The 14,642-nt window shown below is 47.1% G+C and overlaps 1 protein-coding gene across 6 annotated transcripts in view; it reads right to left on the bottom strand.

Moving 5' to 3' along the window:
* Nucleotides 1-10,102: 10,102 nt before the first annotated feature.
* Tbc1d30 (TBC1 domain family member 30) overlaps nucleotides 10,103-14,642 on the bottom strand; it is a 100,909-nt gene continuing 96,369 nt past the window's right edge. For 4 of the 6 annotated variants that reach the window (XM_075954603.1, XM_075954598.1, XM_075954600.1 and 1 more), the window contains 3 exons: nucleotides 14,195-14,401; nucleotides 13,627-13,686; nucleotides 10,103-11,080 (listed from right to left, as the gene is read on the bottom strand). In XM_075954603.1, coding sequence (XP_075810718.1) covers nucleotides 10,290-11,080; nucleotides 13,627-13,686; nucleotides 14,195-14,401 — 1,058 coding nt within the window. In that variant the 3' untranslated portion in view covers nucleotides 10,103-10,289. The remainder of the gene's footprint in view (nucleotides 11,081-13,626; nucleotides 13,687-14,194; nucleotides 14,402-14,642) is intronic. The other 2 variants (XM_075954599.1, XM_075954602.1) reach the window with 1 other exon arrangement.

Below are 14,642 nucleotides of genomic sequence, written 5' to 3'. Positions count from 1 at the left end.
GTGACATACAGATTATTAGAAATGGGTTGAATCAAGATGTGAGAGTTAGTCAATAAGAGGCTAAAACTAATGGGCCAGGCAGTATTTAAATGAATACAGTTTCTGTGTGATTATTTTGGGTATAAGCTAACTGGGCGGCCAGAACAAAGGGCCCCGCTCCCTTCAACATGGAAGTATTAAATAACATATGTGACTAATATCTGATATGTGGAAATTGGAAGATTATTTAGTTACTAATCTTGTCATTGACCAAAATGAGTAGCTAAGGACCAAAACCGGGGGGGGGGGTACTTTTTCTTACCGTAAACATCATCAGAACAAAAGCACAAATCACACATTGTCTAGTATTTAATCTAGTATTTTCCTTGTATTTATTTATTTTACCCTCCCATTTCCCCCTTTTATGCCCACCCTCTCCCTTTGGAGTCCTTCTGCTTCCTCTTGTGTTAATCTTGGTATCAATTATTCATTCTGCTTCCAGGAGTTCCCTTAGAACCAATCGGCTTGGCTGATATAGTGATACAGCCAGTGTGATCTTAACGGTTACTATAACCATCATCAAGTGAGACTGTATAAGAACAGATGTGCTCTGTGTCCACAAGTAAGTGGCTTCTAATAAACATTTACTCTACATACACCACACACACACACCACACACACCATACACACACACCACATACTACAACACACACACACCACATGCTACACACACACCACACACACCACATGCTACACATACACACCACACACATACCATGCATACACATACACACACCACACATATCACACATACACAACACACACACAACACCCATCACACATACCACACATACTACCACACACACCACATGCTACACATACACAACACACACTACACACACACACACTACACACACACCACATACATCACACATACACACCAAACACACATCACACGCATCACATATACACACACACACACACACCACACACATACACATAAACCATTCACACACACATACACACCACACACATCACACATCACACACACACACCAAAGACTCAGGCTACCTAGCCTATGATCACCCCTTTAAACAGGAAACTCCTAGAGATTGTTACAGAAGAGGCCTCAAAGGCCATTTTCCCTCCAAACAATAATTGAGCTCAACAACTAAGGATCAGGCATGGAGGCTCACGATGGTAGTCCTGGCGTTCAAGGGTTTGAAGCAGGAGGAAAGACACAATTTTGAGGTCAGCCGTAGATATAAGGTATACGATATAAGACAGACAGAGGAAGGGAGGGAGGAAAATGAAAGAGACACAGAAGATGTTGTAACATACCATGTGTGTGCCTCTGCTACCTGGTTCTGACGGCCTTCACCCACAGAAGATGTGTGTCCCTCTACTACCTGGTTCTGAGGGCCTTCACCCACAGAAGACTGTGTCCCTCTACTACCTGGTTCTGACAGCCTTCACCCACAGAAGACGTGTGTCCCCCTGCTACCTGGTTCTGACGGCCTTCACCCACACTATTGTTCCACACATTCCTTGAACTGTCCTATGAACCACATTTTACTAAAAATATGAAGCTAAGTCACCATCCGGAATTTGTAAAGTACCATTGATGAATGAAATCCCTACCCAAGCTAAGTTTCACTCACATTTCTAGATACTGAATTGGATTCAGTTAAAATAATAATAATAATTTTTTAAAAAAACCTAGTCATATCTGTCTAAAGTTTTCTAGAACAGATACACATGAGTGGTCATGCTTAAACAATCAGGATTAAGTCAGATCAGGCAAAGGTCTCAGAACTACGAACACCACAACCCTAGGAGACTCCATTAAAGACATAACATGTGCAGAAGGTAAACTAATTGCCATACCTCCATGCTTAGTGACATGCTTGAGTGTAAAGAACTCACAGCCATCATGCAGACAATGTATGACTGTCAAGACCTCACAGCCACCATGCAGACAATGTATGACTGTAAAGAACTCACAGCTACCATGCAGACAATGTATGACTGTAAAGACTTCACAGCTACCAGGCAGACAATGTATGACTGTAAAGACTTCACAGCTACCATGCAGACAATGTATGACTGTAAAGACCTCACAGCCACCATGCAGACAATGTATAACTGTAAAGACCTCACAGCCACCATGCAGACAATGTATGACTGTAAAGAACTCACAGCCACCATGCAGACAATGTATGACTGTAAAGAACTCACAGTCACCATGCAGACAATGGCCTGGTTGTGAAGAGCACAAGTTAGTACAAAGGTTTGCACACACAGATGGCGGGAGAAGCAGGGAAGCACAGGAGATGGAGCCCGACAAGGAAATCTAAATCTGCCTTAAATTCAAATCAATTAGCTTGTTGGAGTTTGTAATGTACCAATGCAGCCTTATTGGACAGAATCTTCTAGACTGAGTGCCACCATTGTGCCTACAATTGGCATGAATTAGATTTCTCCTGTGACGTCACATTTCTTCCTAAGAAATATATAGTACGATAATATTGTCTCCCCTGAACACCCTTGGATGACTTAGCACAGTGCCTTGAACCTGAAAGTATTCAACAAACAGGTAATGAGCTTCTCTGATCTGGCAATCACAACGAAAGACAATAGAAGCAAAGCAGACTGCTCTCTCTATCAAAACCGCCCCACGTGAAACATCTCGTCAGTAAGGATATTAGTGTGGAGGGCACGGGCACGCTCATCCACCAGTGAGGTTGCCAAAGAATTGCCTTCACTAAATGGGAGGTTGAACGAAGGGCCTCCCAGTGTTTTTCTACTCTGAGATCCCTGGAACAGCAAGGTCTATCTATAGAGGACATCTATCTCCATTGCTAGCCCAGAACCCAATAGGGCCACCTTTGCTCCTGTCCCCAGTGTGACCACCCTAGCCTACATATTGTTTTCAAAGGAAAGCTGCTGCTGCCTTCAGGCTGCAGACACCTTGCGAGGCATCTGGGAACAGAGTTTTCAAGGAAAGAGTGTTTTAAAGTACTCTTCAAGATAGGGTGGGCTTTGGCTGGGAACTTTGTGCCTGACTGCCTCTCACCCAATAATCAAGGACACATCTGTTTGCAAATGAACAAGATGGGCCCAGGGGGGCACAGGAGCAACAAAGGAGCCATCCTAGTAACCTACAGGGCAGGGAAGCATCCGGCAGTCCCTAGTGCCGAGGCATCTGGCAAAGTTCGCATGAAGCAACAGTGGCATCTAGTGGTCAGGTAAGCCACCACCAGTCTGCTCAGTGACAGCCATTGAGAACGGAAAACCTGGTAGGGAGTTGACTGGAAAAGTGAGAGAAGCCAATAGTCACATGACCCATCTGGAAGTTACGGAACACTTCAGCCTAGAACTTAGGACAGCTCTACCCTTATTCACCGATATTCGAGGCACAAGCAGGGTTCCTTTCCAGATTGCAGATCCATTAGGGGGCAGCTAATGTGTAGGACTTATTAAAACTACCACATAACACCGACCATGCCCAGCTCAAATCAAAACTACCACACCACATCTATGATATCCATCTGTTTGTTTACTACACTGGGTGAAACTTTAAAACATTCATGAAATAAATCACACCCACCTCTAACCCTGGTGACTAGGGGATGATGGGATAGAGCCAAGGGGCTGCTGGGGCTTACAGGCTGGCCCGGCCAGGCTAGCTAGGTTGAATGAGAGACGCTGTCTCAAGGGAATAGGTGTGAAGCAATAGGAATCTGACGTCCTCCCGCTGTCTCTAGTGTACCTGTTCACATTTCCACATCTGTAACTGCCAATAGACAGAGGCGGGCAGACAGAGATACACGGAACTCTGATGTGGCTCTTCACTTTTCCTGAAAAACTCTCCTCTCAAATATGAGGACCTCCGTCATGATGGCTGTCCTGGACAAGAGCTAGGGGCTCTTTCCCCCACTCCACATGACTTCTCCCACAAGGGTACAGTCCATGCCCATGGGGAGGGGAGGGACATCCACAGATCCTTGACAGAATGCCATCTTTCTCTGCACTTTATCTTCTGTGAGAAACAGACAGGGCCCAAATCAGTGGTGATACCCCTTCAAAACGAGGAGAAGGCAATTCAGTGACCAAGCCAAACTCAGGCTTAACCTCATAATTACATGAAACTTAAAGAACTGCATGCCTGAGAAAGCCTTACAAGTGGGTAGCATTGTGTGACTCCAGACTGCCTCACGAGAGCCGGGGGATTAAATCATCACCAGTTCCAAGAATTCCTTAAAAGTGTTGATGCTAACTATGGTGACATCATTTGTCTTTCTGAGAAAAAAAAAATGCTATCTGGACCAAATGTAGAAAAGATTCTATTGTTTGTGGTGTGCTGTCAAGTTATTTATGGTTGGCACCAAAAACGAAATTTGTGCCAGAACTTGATGAAAACTGGCTTACAGATTTTTCTTTTTTTTAATGGATTCTACCACTCATTTCAGTGAGCTGAAAAATCTATCTTTAAGGTGAAAAAGAATTTATCGATACAACCTCTCAAATCACGCTAATGTTCCAACTGAAACTAAAATTATGGCAAACCTGAACTAATGAAACCTTAGGCAATCCAACATGTAGGCTAAACTCATTCCAGTGTTCAGCAAAACTTATATAGTCTTGCTCTCTATTTGATAAAGGAATTTGAAAACAGATTTCAGGATTTCCAGGAATGTAACATTTTGGTATATTTGGGGCCCCATTTTCAGTTGACATACACATATCAGCCTGTTTTCAAACAGAATAGAGAGCCTGCCATCTGGCATTTAGTTAAATATTTGACTGTGTCCCTTTCGAGACTTTCACAGGTCGAGCTTTCGAGAGACAAACACCTCTTACTCATGTCATGATTTCTTAGACGCGCCTGTGTTTTCTGTTGTTTTGTATTAGTTTGATTATTTGCAGTAGTAATGTCCTACTTATGAAGTAGGGCCAGCAGCAAGCCACATTGCACTCGGTACCTTTAAGCACCCCGTATTTTCAGTTCTGTTGCGTATCCACCTGTCGAGTTAATCATCTGCATTCTGGGTAGCTCAGCTCCGCTCAGACTTTGGCACCTTCTGGTCCAGGTAAGATCTTTTGCATCAGTGACTCAGACACAGGCTTACGAGTCCTCCTGTCCCCTGGACGTGGACAGGGTTGACTTTCCCTCCTCAAGAGGCCTTTCTCATGTGTTTCTGAGCAATTGTGCTCCCAGTGAGTGCTCCCATCCCTCCACTCAGCACAGCAGGGCCTGAGAGGCCTGGCCCCATTCAGCTGTCTTGCTACCCTGCAGACACACACATGCAGGCACGTGGAGCTGCCTCTGAGGAAAGTAAATGCTTCCCAGAAGCCTGTGTGTTAAAATCTTGGTCTCTACCCTGATGCTAATTGAGAGGGGGTGGAAAAGTTCAAAGCGGCCTAGTAGGCGCTCTCCAGGTCATTGGGGTGAGCCCTTGAAAGGGCTGTAGACTCCCATCTTTTCCTTTTTTGGTCTCTTTCGATTTCTGGCTATGAGGGGAGTGACTCTGCTCTCACCACCACCACCATCTTGTAACATACCCCAAACCCACAAGGGTCAATCAACCATCAACAGAAGGCTTTGGAAGCATGAGACAAGATAAGCCTTCTCTTTTTTTTTTATTATTTCAGATATTTATCGCAATAACACAAAACGAATGACTGTCCCTACTTGTCCAGCAGAGAGCAAACTATCAGACTGTAGTGTCAGACAGCCCAGAGTGTGCAGGTGACCAGCCAGGTGTCAGTCCATGGTAGGGAGCACAACCACCTCGCTATGGCATGGGATAGTCCCCCAGGTTTCACAGCGCTCCTTGGGGGACACCTGAGCTTGCGCACGTGATGAAGCTAGAATAATGCCTGACACAGAAAAGTCCAGCTAACGGTCAACAGTGCTGTCTGACGGTGCTAGGTCAAGAGTGACAACAGAGGGGACATAATGGGAAAATAATCTAGAGGATGAGTCGTGGTCTGGATCATGCTAAGGGTTTTGCTTTTTCCAGAAAATCAAAGTAAAAAGAAGATGGGTCTATTATCTGTTTAATTTTCCAAATGTCACCCTGGCAACAAAATGATAGAACATGGGTGAGCATGCAACACCACACTCACATACACACACATACACACACACACACACACACATACACCTGTTCACCTACAAACTAGGAAGAGGGAGCTTCCTCATTGGACACCAAGCCTGCCAATACCTTGACCTTTGACCTCCCTCTTCTACAACTTTGTAACTGAATGACCACTCTGAGGCTTACTATTAATTACAAACTGCTGGGCTGATCACTCAGGGTTATTATTAACTAGTTCTTACAGTTTAACTCATTTCTATTATTCTATATTTTACCAAAAGGCTCGTGGCTTGTTACCTCACATCTTGCTTCTCCAGAGACTGCAGGCATCTCCCAGACTCTGCCCTCTTTTTGTTTGGAATTCCCACTGGCTCTATTCTGCCTGGTTATTGACCAAATTGGCTTATTTATTTATTGGTTTTTCAAGACAGGGTTTCACTGTAGTTTAGGAGCCTGTCCTGGAACTAGATCTATAGACCAGGCTGGCTTCAAACTCACAGAGATCCGCCTGCCTCTGCCTCCCAAGTACTGGGATTTAAAGGCATGTGCCACCACCACCCAGCTAAATTGGCTTCTTTATTAACCAATGGTAATAAGACATATTCACAGCATACAAAATGGCAAATTCACAAATTCAAACCCCAAGAAGAGAATTCTGTCAATGAAGGCACCCAGGTTGTGGTCTCTTGTTACGGCAGCAGGATCAAGACACTCCATATCCTGAGATGGAGAGACCACATGGGAGCTGTTGCTACAGTTCCACATGCCAGTCCCCACCCATTCCCTAGCACAGTGAGCACGGGCCACCTTTATCAACAAGCTATCATCCAGTAGCCCCTCCTATCCATGGCTGTAAAGTGAAGACTCCATGACTATAGACTTTGCTGACATAATCGACCCTCATAGGAGAAGTAGAAACTTCCATTGCAATGGTCCGAATGCTCATGCGCAGCTGTGTTTCCACCTGGTCTGACCGCTGCCCAGTTTTTATTTCCACAGTTGCTACATCTTATTTGTGTGGTCCTAGTGACCTAAGTTCGGTGCACGGAAATGGTGTGAAGCGTGCACACGCATGCAGTTAGTGAAAAGATCTCTGCCCAAACATGCGTAAATTCTTGTATTTTCTGAAGTTTCTAAAACATGATACTATCGTAATTAGTAAAAGTCATGTATCTGAAATGCCGCTAAATGGTTGCTATCGGTGGCAAAGAAGGTAATTTGGAAATTATGAAGAATCTGTGCAGAGACTCTTGATCCTAGCTCCCAATTCAAGCAGACTTCTTGAAAGACAAAGATGGAAATTTGTATTATTGTTCTCTTTTACTAAACAAAGTAAGATGGTGGATTAAACATCAATGTATGTATACTTCATATACATGTATTCTCTCTCCCTCCCTGCCATCCTCATCTGCCTACTTCTCAGGAACCTGCTCTTCTGCCCTGCCCTGGGCAAGCGACAGGGAACCCTGGGATCCAGGGATAAGAATGGGTAAAAACGGAGCCGATGCCCTGATTCCTATGACCAAGCAGCCCATAGGAGAGAAAGCGGTGACAGATGAGAAATGTCACAGCCCTTTTCCCGCATGCACCCGGACAGAAAACCACACCACGATGACAACCATGAGAAACTTTATGCATTTATCTTAGTCATCAGTACAGTTCTTAAGAACGAGATGAGAGAAAAGGAGAACATTGTTATTGTTCCTAACAGTTACAGCCATAGGTAGACATTAAAAACTAGGTGTAGATCTAGAGGTTTTTAGAGAGGACTGAGGTGCAGGGTTGACTCCCCAAAAAGTGCTGAGAGGGTACAGGCAGGTGTGGAAATAAACTCCTGCTGTTAAGTTCTTCTGGTGTTTGCAAAGTGTCCAGTACATGGGGAAGACGGTGAGTCCATACAGGCCTTTGCACATGCTGTGTGGGCCAGGCTGTGGCAGAGTTCTTGTCCTAAACAGCAAGGCTCAGAAGTCGACCGGTTCATGTTGTGATTACTTGGTACTGTGCATGCATGGTATTGGTACAGAGAGCTTTAATAGGAATCTGTTGAGTTTTCTAAATTGACATGGTCATTTTAACTGAAAAAAAAATTCCCTCTCAACTATCCCTTCAACCGACACGCAGCCCATGCCCTGTGTCGGTCCCTTTCTCAAGACATAGGTGAGAGGAGAATACTGACAGAACTCAGTAGAGCAGCCCCACCTGACTACCCACCTCCCCCCAACACCCAGACTCTTGGGGAGCCAGGGCCTGGCAGATAGGGGACAATTTTCTATTTAAGTCAAACAGGCTGGGTGGGGGAACTTAATTGAGAAAAGACGCTAGTGAGGCTAAAAGTTGTTATCTGAAGTTTAGCAGACAGCAGGAATCCTTTTTGTGCTTAGCTTTAGAAAACACATCACCTGGGGGTGGTGTGCAAAGTAAGCCCCCCACCCACCGAAATCCTTCCCCAGGCCTAGGAAGAACATGGTTGGCTGTTGAGAAGCTGCCTGCTAACTTCAGACAGAACTCCAGGCCCAAAGTATAACAACTTATTAGCCTTGCATTCTATCCCCGGGTCCTTTGGGGCAAAAATACCACACAGGGCATGAAATGTGACATTCCTGTAGAGGCTTTTCATTCAAAAGAGCCCACACAATTCCACAGACTTATTTAAAAAAACAACAACTGAGTACCTCTCATTGTAAAATCTCTCTCTGAAACCAGCTCTGGCTTCAGAATTAGCGAACCGACTTGCTCAAATGAACACTGGCGGCTTCGACAGTATTATTCCTGAAAAACCTGCCAAAGCCTTCCAGAGATGAAGGTCAGGGTGTCTCTCTATTCTGCTAATGACGGTGGCGACAGAGCGGAAAACCCTTCATTCAGCCAAGGGAGAGGTGCACGAAGCATTTGGAGAAAGAACTAAATTTTCATGAGGAGGAGGTTTCACAGCCCGTTCTGTAAACACCATCCCAGGCCTCTACGCCTTGGAGAGAGAGCCTTAGAGTCAGGAGGCTATGCAGGGAATGGCTTCCTAGTCTTGGCTCGGATCAGCTCTGTCACCAACGCACGCGGACAAAGAGCAGCAAGCCAGCTTATCATACGAGAAGAAACAGAGTGAGGTCCTATGACAGACACACTGGATTGTTTACCTGGAGTAACTGAAGCGCCACTTCATGTGTGTGGCACAGAGTTCCCAACTGCATAGTGGAGACAAAGAGGAGCTACCTCTGACCTGCTGGGACCAGGGTGGGAGGGAATGAGAGAGAGGAACACGAGGGAAAGAGCTGGGGCCTGCTCCAGGGAAAGGCAGTGTTCAAGTAACAAAGAGTAGTCCAACCCAACAGCACAAAATTCAAGTAAGAGAGTCACGGGTGCTGTGTTCTGGTTGTGGGCAAGGCATTGCACATCTGTCGTGGAGAGAGGGTCAGGAGGCATAGGAACTGCGTCTTCTACAGAGAGCTCGCCGAGTCCTCGCCAGAAGAAAAGGAGCCTCAGGAAAGGTTGGAATCGGCAAGCGGTTTGGAGCAGCTACTTGATGCATAGCCAATGAGTGTCTCTGCGTATGCTCTTCAGTTTGGTTATTAACATCATTGTCAACTGATGTGAAGGTTTTCTTTTCACGGGTAGAAGTAGAAAGTTAAAGAAAGACTATCTTGATTTTTCTGCTTTAGCGTAAGAATAAAAAACAATCTGAAGACAGGTATTAAAGCGCACACACACATGCACGCACGCACACTCATCACACACACAAATTCCTCCCCTCTCCGGCAGAGGGGAAAGAGAAACATCAGGACAGGTTTTTTGTTTTTTGTTTTTTTTGCAACTAAGAAACTTATTTGTACAGTTTCAGTTCTAGCAAGCTGGTGTGTTCGTTCATGCTGGAGGATTAGTGATGCCCAGAGGACAGGAAGGCCAGGGGGACGTGTTGTTGTTTTCAGAGATCCCAAAAAGGCCCTGAGAAGGCCGGAAGAGGGCTTAACAGTCTACATATTGTCTTTTCTAAAGAGTTCACAAGGAAAATTGGGGAAACTCCACACTTGAGAAGCACACAATTTATCCAGTCACAAGAATCCACTTTCCCAGCTACCTAGTGGGTAGGAAAGGCCCCGACCCTGGTTCCCACCATGACACTTCCAGTTCCCACTTTGATGGGCAGTGGTGCTTGGCTCTCGATTCGTTCTGACTGGACAAACAGAACAGGAAGGGTGTGGCCACCGGGAGGGGTCATCGCTTCTTAGTGCTGCTGCCCCCAGTGGCCGACTTATTGAAGCTCCTGCTGATCTGAGGGAAGTGCATGGTTGGGGTTCTTTCTGTGGGGCCGTACAACCCCAAATTCCTGGCCGTGGCTGACTTTCGAAGCGGCTTGACGCTAGGAAAAGGGCTGAAGATCGGGGCTTTTGAGTTGCTGGCAGGGAGAGGATTGCTGGGAGCCTGGTGTTCCCCGGGGCCACCCGCTGACTCTGGGGCATGCTGCTGGCAGGGAAGGTGCGCCTTGGGCTCAGTCTCGGCAGGGGCATCCCTTTGGTTCAGTTCCAAGGCTTCTAATTTCACCTGCACTGCAGCCACATCGACAACATCGGCATCCCCAAATACTGGCTCGGGCGACTGCCCTTCGATTGTCCTCGGAGTGCCACCGGAACAGCTGCTGCCCTCACCATGAGCTGTGGCTGCACAGCTCGAGGGAAACTCCTCAGCTGCCCCCAGGCCGCTGGCCCTACAGCCTTCGTTCTGCTCCTCAATCAGCCCTACGGTGTCCCCACAGCCCAGATGACTCTTGGTCCGTGGCGTGTTCTTTTTGTGGACTCTGATGTGAGTCCGCCAAGGAGAGTTGAGCTTGGTCTTGAGGTCTTCGTAGGGGACAGGAGACATTTTACCTCCTGCATGGCCGGGGATGTGGATGACTGCATTCTTGGTGGCTCTGTTTGTAATTTTCATCTTTTTCCCTAGCAGAAGGTGATTTATCACTGGAGAATTGTTTACCTGGGATGGGAGGATGCTGGTGACTGGGCCTTTGTCTGGAAGAAAGGTTGAAAGGCCGTGTGAAGCAAACCACACAGAAACACACTGTCTCAACAGCAATCTCACAGAGCTTACCCCATTGATTTTCCAGGTGCCAGCAGAGCCATGTGACTGGGAACACAGAAACTGATGCACTGGAGGCTGGGGACATGCTATGGTTTGGATGGGTATATTCTACAAAGGGCTCCTGTATGAAAGGCTTGGTCGCAGCCGGCAGATCCCAGCATTGACCCATCATCATGACCTTGACCTAACTGATGGTTAACTGTCCCTCAGAGAATTTACAGTTGCATCGATATGTGTAAGTGGTTGAAACTGTAGAAGTGGGTTACCAGGGGCATGCCCTGACGTCACCAATCTTTCCTCCTGGTCCCTCTTTCAGTCTGTCCAGTGATCTACTCAAATCTTTATTAGTGGCCCTAAGTTCCTTCTGATTCTCAACACCTCCAGCATACTCTCTGCATATAACATTTCTCCTCATTTTCCCAAGAAAACAGGAGCTCTAGGGTCTCAAAGATCTCGACTTCCTATCCTCCCTACCCAGGGAATCTGGTATCTCAGGCTCTCTCTAACCTGAGAATCTGGTACCTCAGGCCCTCTCTAACCCGGGAATCTGGTACCTCAGGTCCACTCTAACCCGGGAATCTGGTACCTCAGGCCCTCTCTAACCCGGGAATCTGGTACCTCAGGCCCTCTCTAACCCGGGAATCTGGTACCTCAGGCCCTCTCTAACCCGGGAATCTGGTACCTCAGGCCCTCTCTAACCCGGGAATCTGGTACCTCAGGCCCTCCCTACCCTGGGAATCTGGTACCTCAGGCCCTCTCTAACCTGGGAATCTGGTACCTCAGGCCCTCTCTAACCTGGGAATCTGGTACCTCAGGCCCTCTCTAACCTGAGAATCTGGTACCTCAGGCCCTCTCTAACCTGAGACTCTGGTACCTCAGGCCCTCTCTAACCTGAGACTCTGGTACTTCAAGTACTATCCATATCACTACCTTCTATTCTCGGAAGCTGCAGTCTTCTTCTGAGAGTTAAAGATAACTTTCATGCTAATATCTTCTTCCATCTCCTCTAAAACCTCAAAGTCTGGGCCCCACTCAGGAGCTAAAGCATCTCCAGCTAGCTAACTTGCTGAAACACACTCTGGACTTCAGCCCCATCTCTAAATGACTTTATAGGCACCCTGAAATCAGGAAGCCAGTGCTCTGTAAGTTTGCCTCTGGGCAGCAAGCTCTGCCCTTATTTAATGCGAACCCCTGGAGTCCTGCTCTGCAGCGGGGACCAGTAAACTTTCTATCCTATAAATCTTTCGGCCACTGTAGCATAAAAGCAGTCTTGAACAAGGTGTAAATAAACGGGTTCCCCATCCCCTCAAAGATGCTCTTGAGAAAGGACAGCACAAAAGATGCACATTGACATGTGTGAGCACGTCCCCTCTCTGGACGCAACTTCACACAGAGCCTGCCACTGCTCTCTTCAGGACCGTGGTGCAATCGGTCTGTCTGGCACAGTCAGAGCCCCATGAGGAGACTTTGAGAGCACACTGCAGGAAGTTGTGAAGATGAAGCCCGGGCTGCATTTTGACACCACAGGATGCTACGATACCTCAGCTGTGAAATCTCCGCCATAGAGAGCTGCATGTTGGGAGGAGAATAACCAAAGGGAGATAGGTATGAGAAGCAGCAGGGGAAACGGGCCGTCTATGCCCTTTGAAACTGATGTCCTTGTCATCAGAGACAGGGTGGCAGGGTTGGGTGCTGCCCCTGCTGGTTTTTAGTCTTTCTCTGGCCCCATCTTTGCCCACTATGTCCCCCGTCCTCTCCTTTAGAATGGTAATGTATACTCCTGATTGCTTTCTTAATGGTTCCAAGTGGAAAAATCCTTCAAGATTTCCCTCTTTCTCCCAACAGTGAATTCAGTTTTTGTCCAAGACCAGTCACATGCTCAGAAGCCGCATACCAAATTGATATCTTTGTGAACTCCGATAGACAACAGTTTCATTAGGGACAGGAGACCCACTCCCAAGTCAGCATGTATTAAACAGCAAGGCCGATTGGTCACTGTGATTGGGGGGGATTATAAAAGAGAAAAAAAGAGCTCGACAATCCTTGGAAAAGAAGCCTTTCAACCGAATGGCATGAGGCTGTTCTCCACCACTCCTGACACGCTGGGAGCGGCTTATCAGTGAGACCCAGTTTCTCCCATCTTCCTTATCAGAACCTCTGTGAAGTACACAGATGGCTAGATCCCATTTTCAGATGCTTAAGCTTCTTATTGCTTATTTGTTTCCACGTGTGCATTCAGATGAGCGCGGACACATGTGGACCACGGTGCACACAGGGAGGCCAGAGGACAGTAGCATCCAGGAACTGACGCAGGCTACCAGATCTGTGCACGTCTACCCCCTGGGACATCGCACTAGCCCACGAATTTGAATTTCTAAAATTTCTCAAGTCCAAGGATTGCATTGCTCAGCAACATTTTAATCATTTGTAAATCCCTCTGGACAAGCACACTTATACAGTAAATGGGGTATAATACCATCCACAGCCTGTTCCTTGGGGCCTAAAAAGAACCCAAGGTCCTTTTCTTCTTTACACCCTGATAAAATAAAGTTGAAAGTGAGATTCTAAATATGCTACTTTCTGGGACCTGCTGGCTGATAGATAAAGGCATGATGGCCAATCTTCATTCTCAACTAGACTAGGAGCCACCTGGGAGACACACGGGCGGCATGTCTGTGAAGGTGTCCAGAGAGGTTCCCAGGGAAGACCCACCCTGAAGGCGAGCTGCACCAACCCCTGGGCTGAGGTCTTGGACTGAGTACGAGGGCAAAAGAGGAAAGGAAACCTACTCTGTGCACACATGTCTCCTGCTCCCTGCCTCTGCCTCACAAGCCTACCACCCCCTCACATGCCTGCCGCACACACCCCCCACCCCCCCACCCCCACCCCCCTTATAGCTGTTCTCACCTCCACGCTTTCCCCTCCGCAATGGCTCTGAGCCACCGCATGGGACAAAGTAACCCCTTACTCTGCTCTCATCAGGACTTTGCCACAACAGTGAGAATTCTGAGGTCAAGTTCGAACCAATGGAAGACTCTCCCTACCTGCCCTTATGTACACCTGGTGGAGCTGCTGCTGCTGCTTCTTCTTGATGCGAGAGTACTGCCGCTTCAGGGCGTTGATGTCTGTGGTCATGCGCTCCATCATCATACTGTTGAAGGCCGCATGGTATTCACTTCGACAGGAATTGATGGCTCCCGGGCTCAGCTCCGCAATGTTGTTGGACCTCAGGCTCTGTTCCTCACTCGCTTCTGTCCTCGGGGAAGGAACACAAGGTCAGCGGAGGGGAATCCGAGCAAAGGGGAACAGATTTCCCTGCCTCCAGTGTAGTCCCTTAACCCTCGAGAAATTCTAAACCGGGAATTTACCTAGCATTTACCTAGTTTTTGCTTTGCTTTGCTCCTGCAGTCCCTAACAAGCCTGAGGTTCGTTGATTTTGTGGCCACTTTCTACAGGATGTAGACAAAAGATCAACTATCTCCAGGTAATAAT

This window comes from Microtus pennsylvanicus, chromosome 20 (genome assembly GCF_037038515.1).
Source record: "Microtus pennsylvanicus isolate mMicPen1 chromosome 20, mMicPen1.hap1, whole genome shotgun sequence".
NCBI classification, from domain to species: domain Eukaryota; kingdom Metazoa; phylum Chordata; class Mammalia; order Rodentia; family Cricetidae; genus Microtus; species Microtus pennsylvanicus.
Note: the sequence above shows the minus strand (reverse complement) of the source record. Positions and strands in the feature narration are given on the sequence as shown.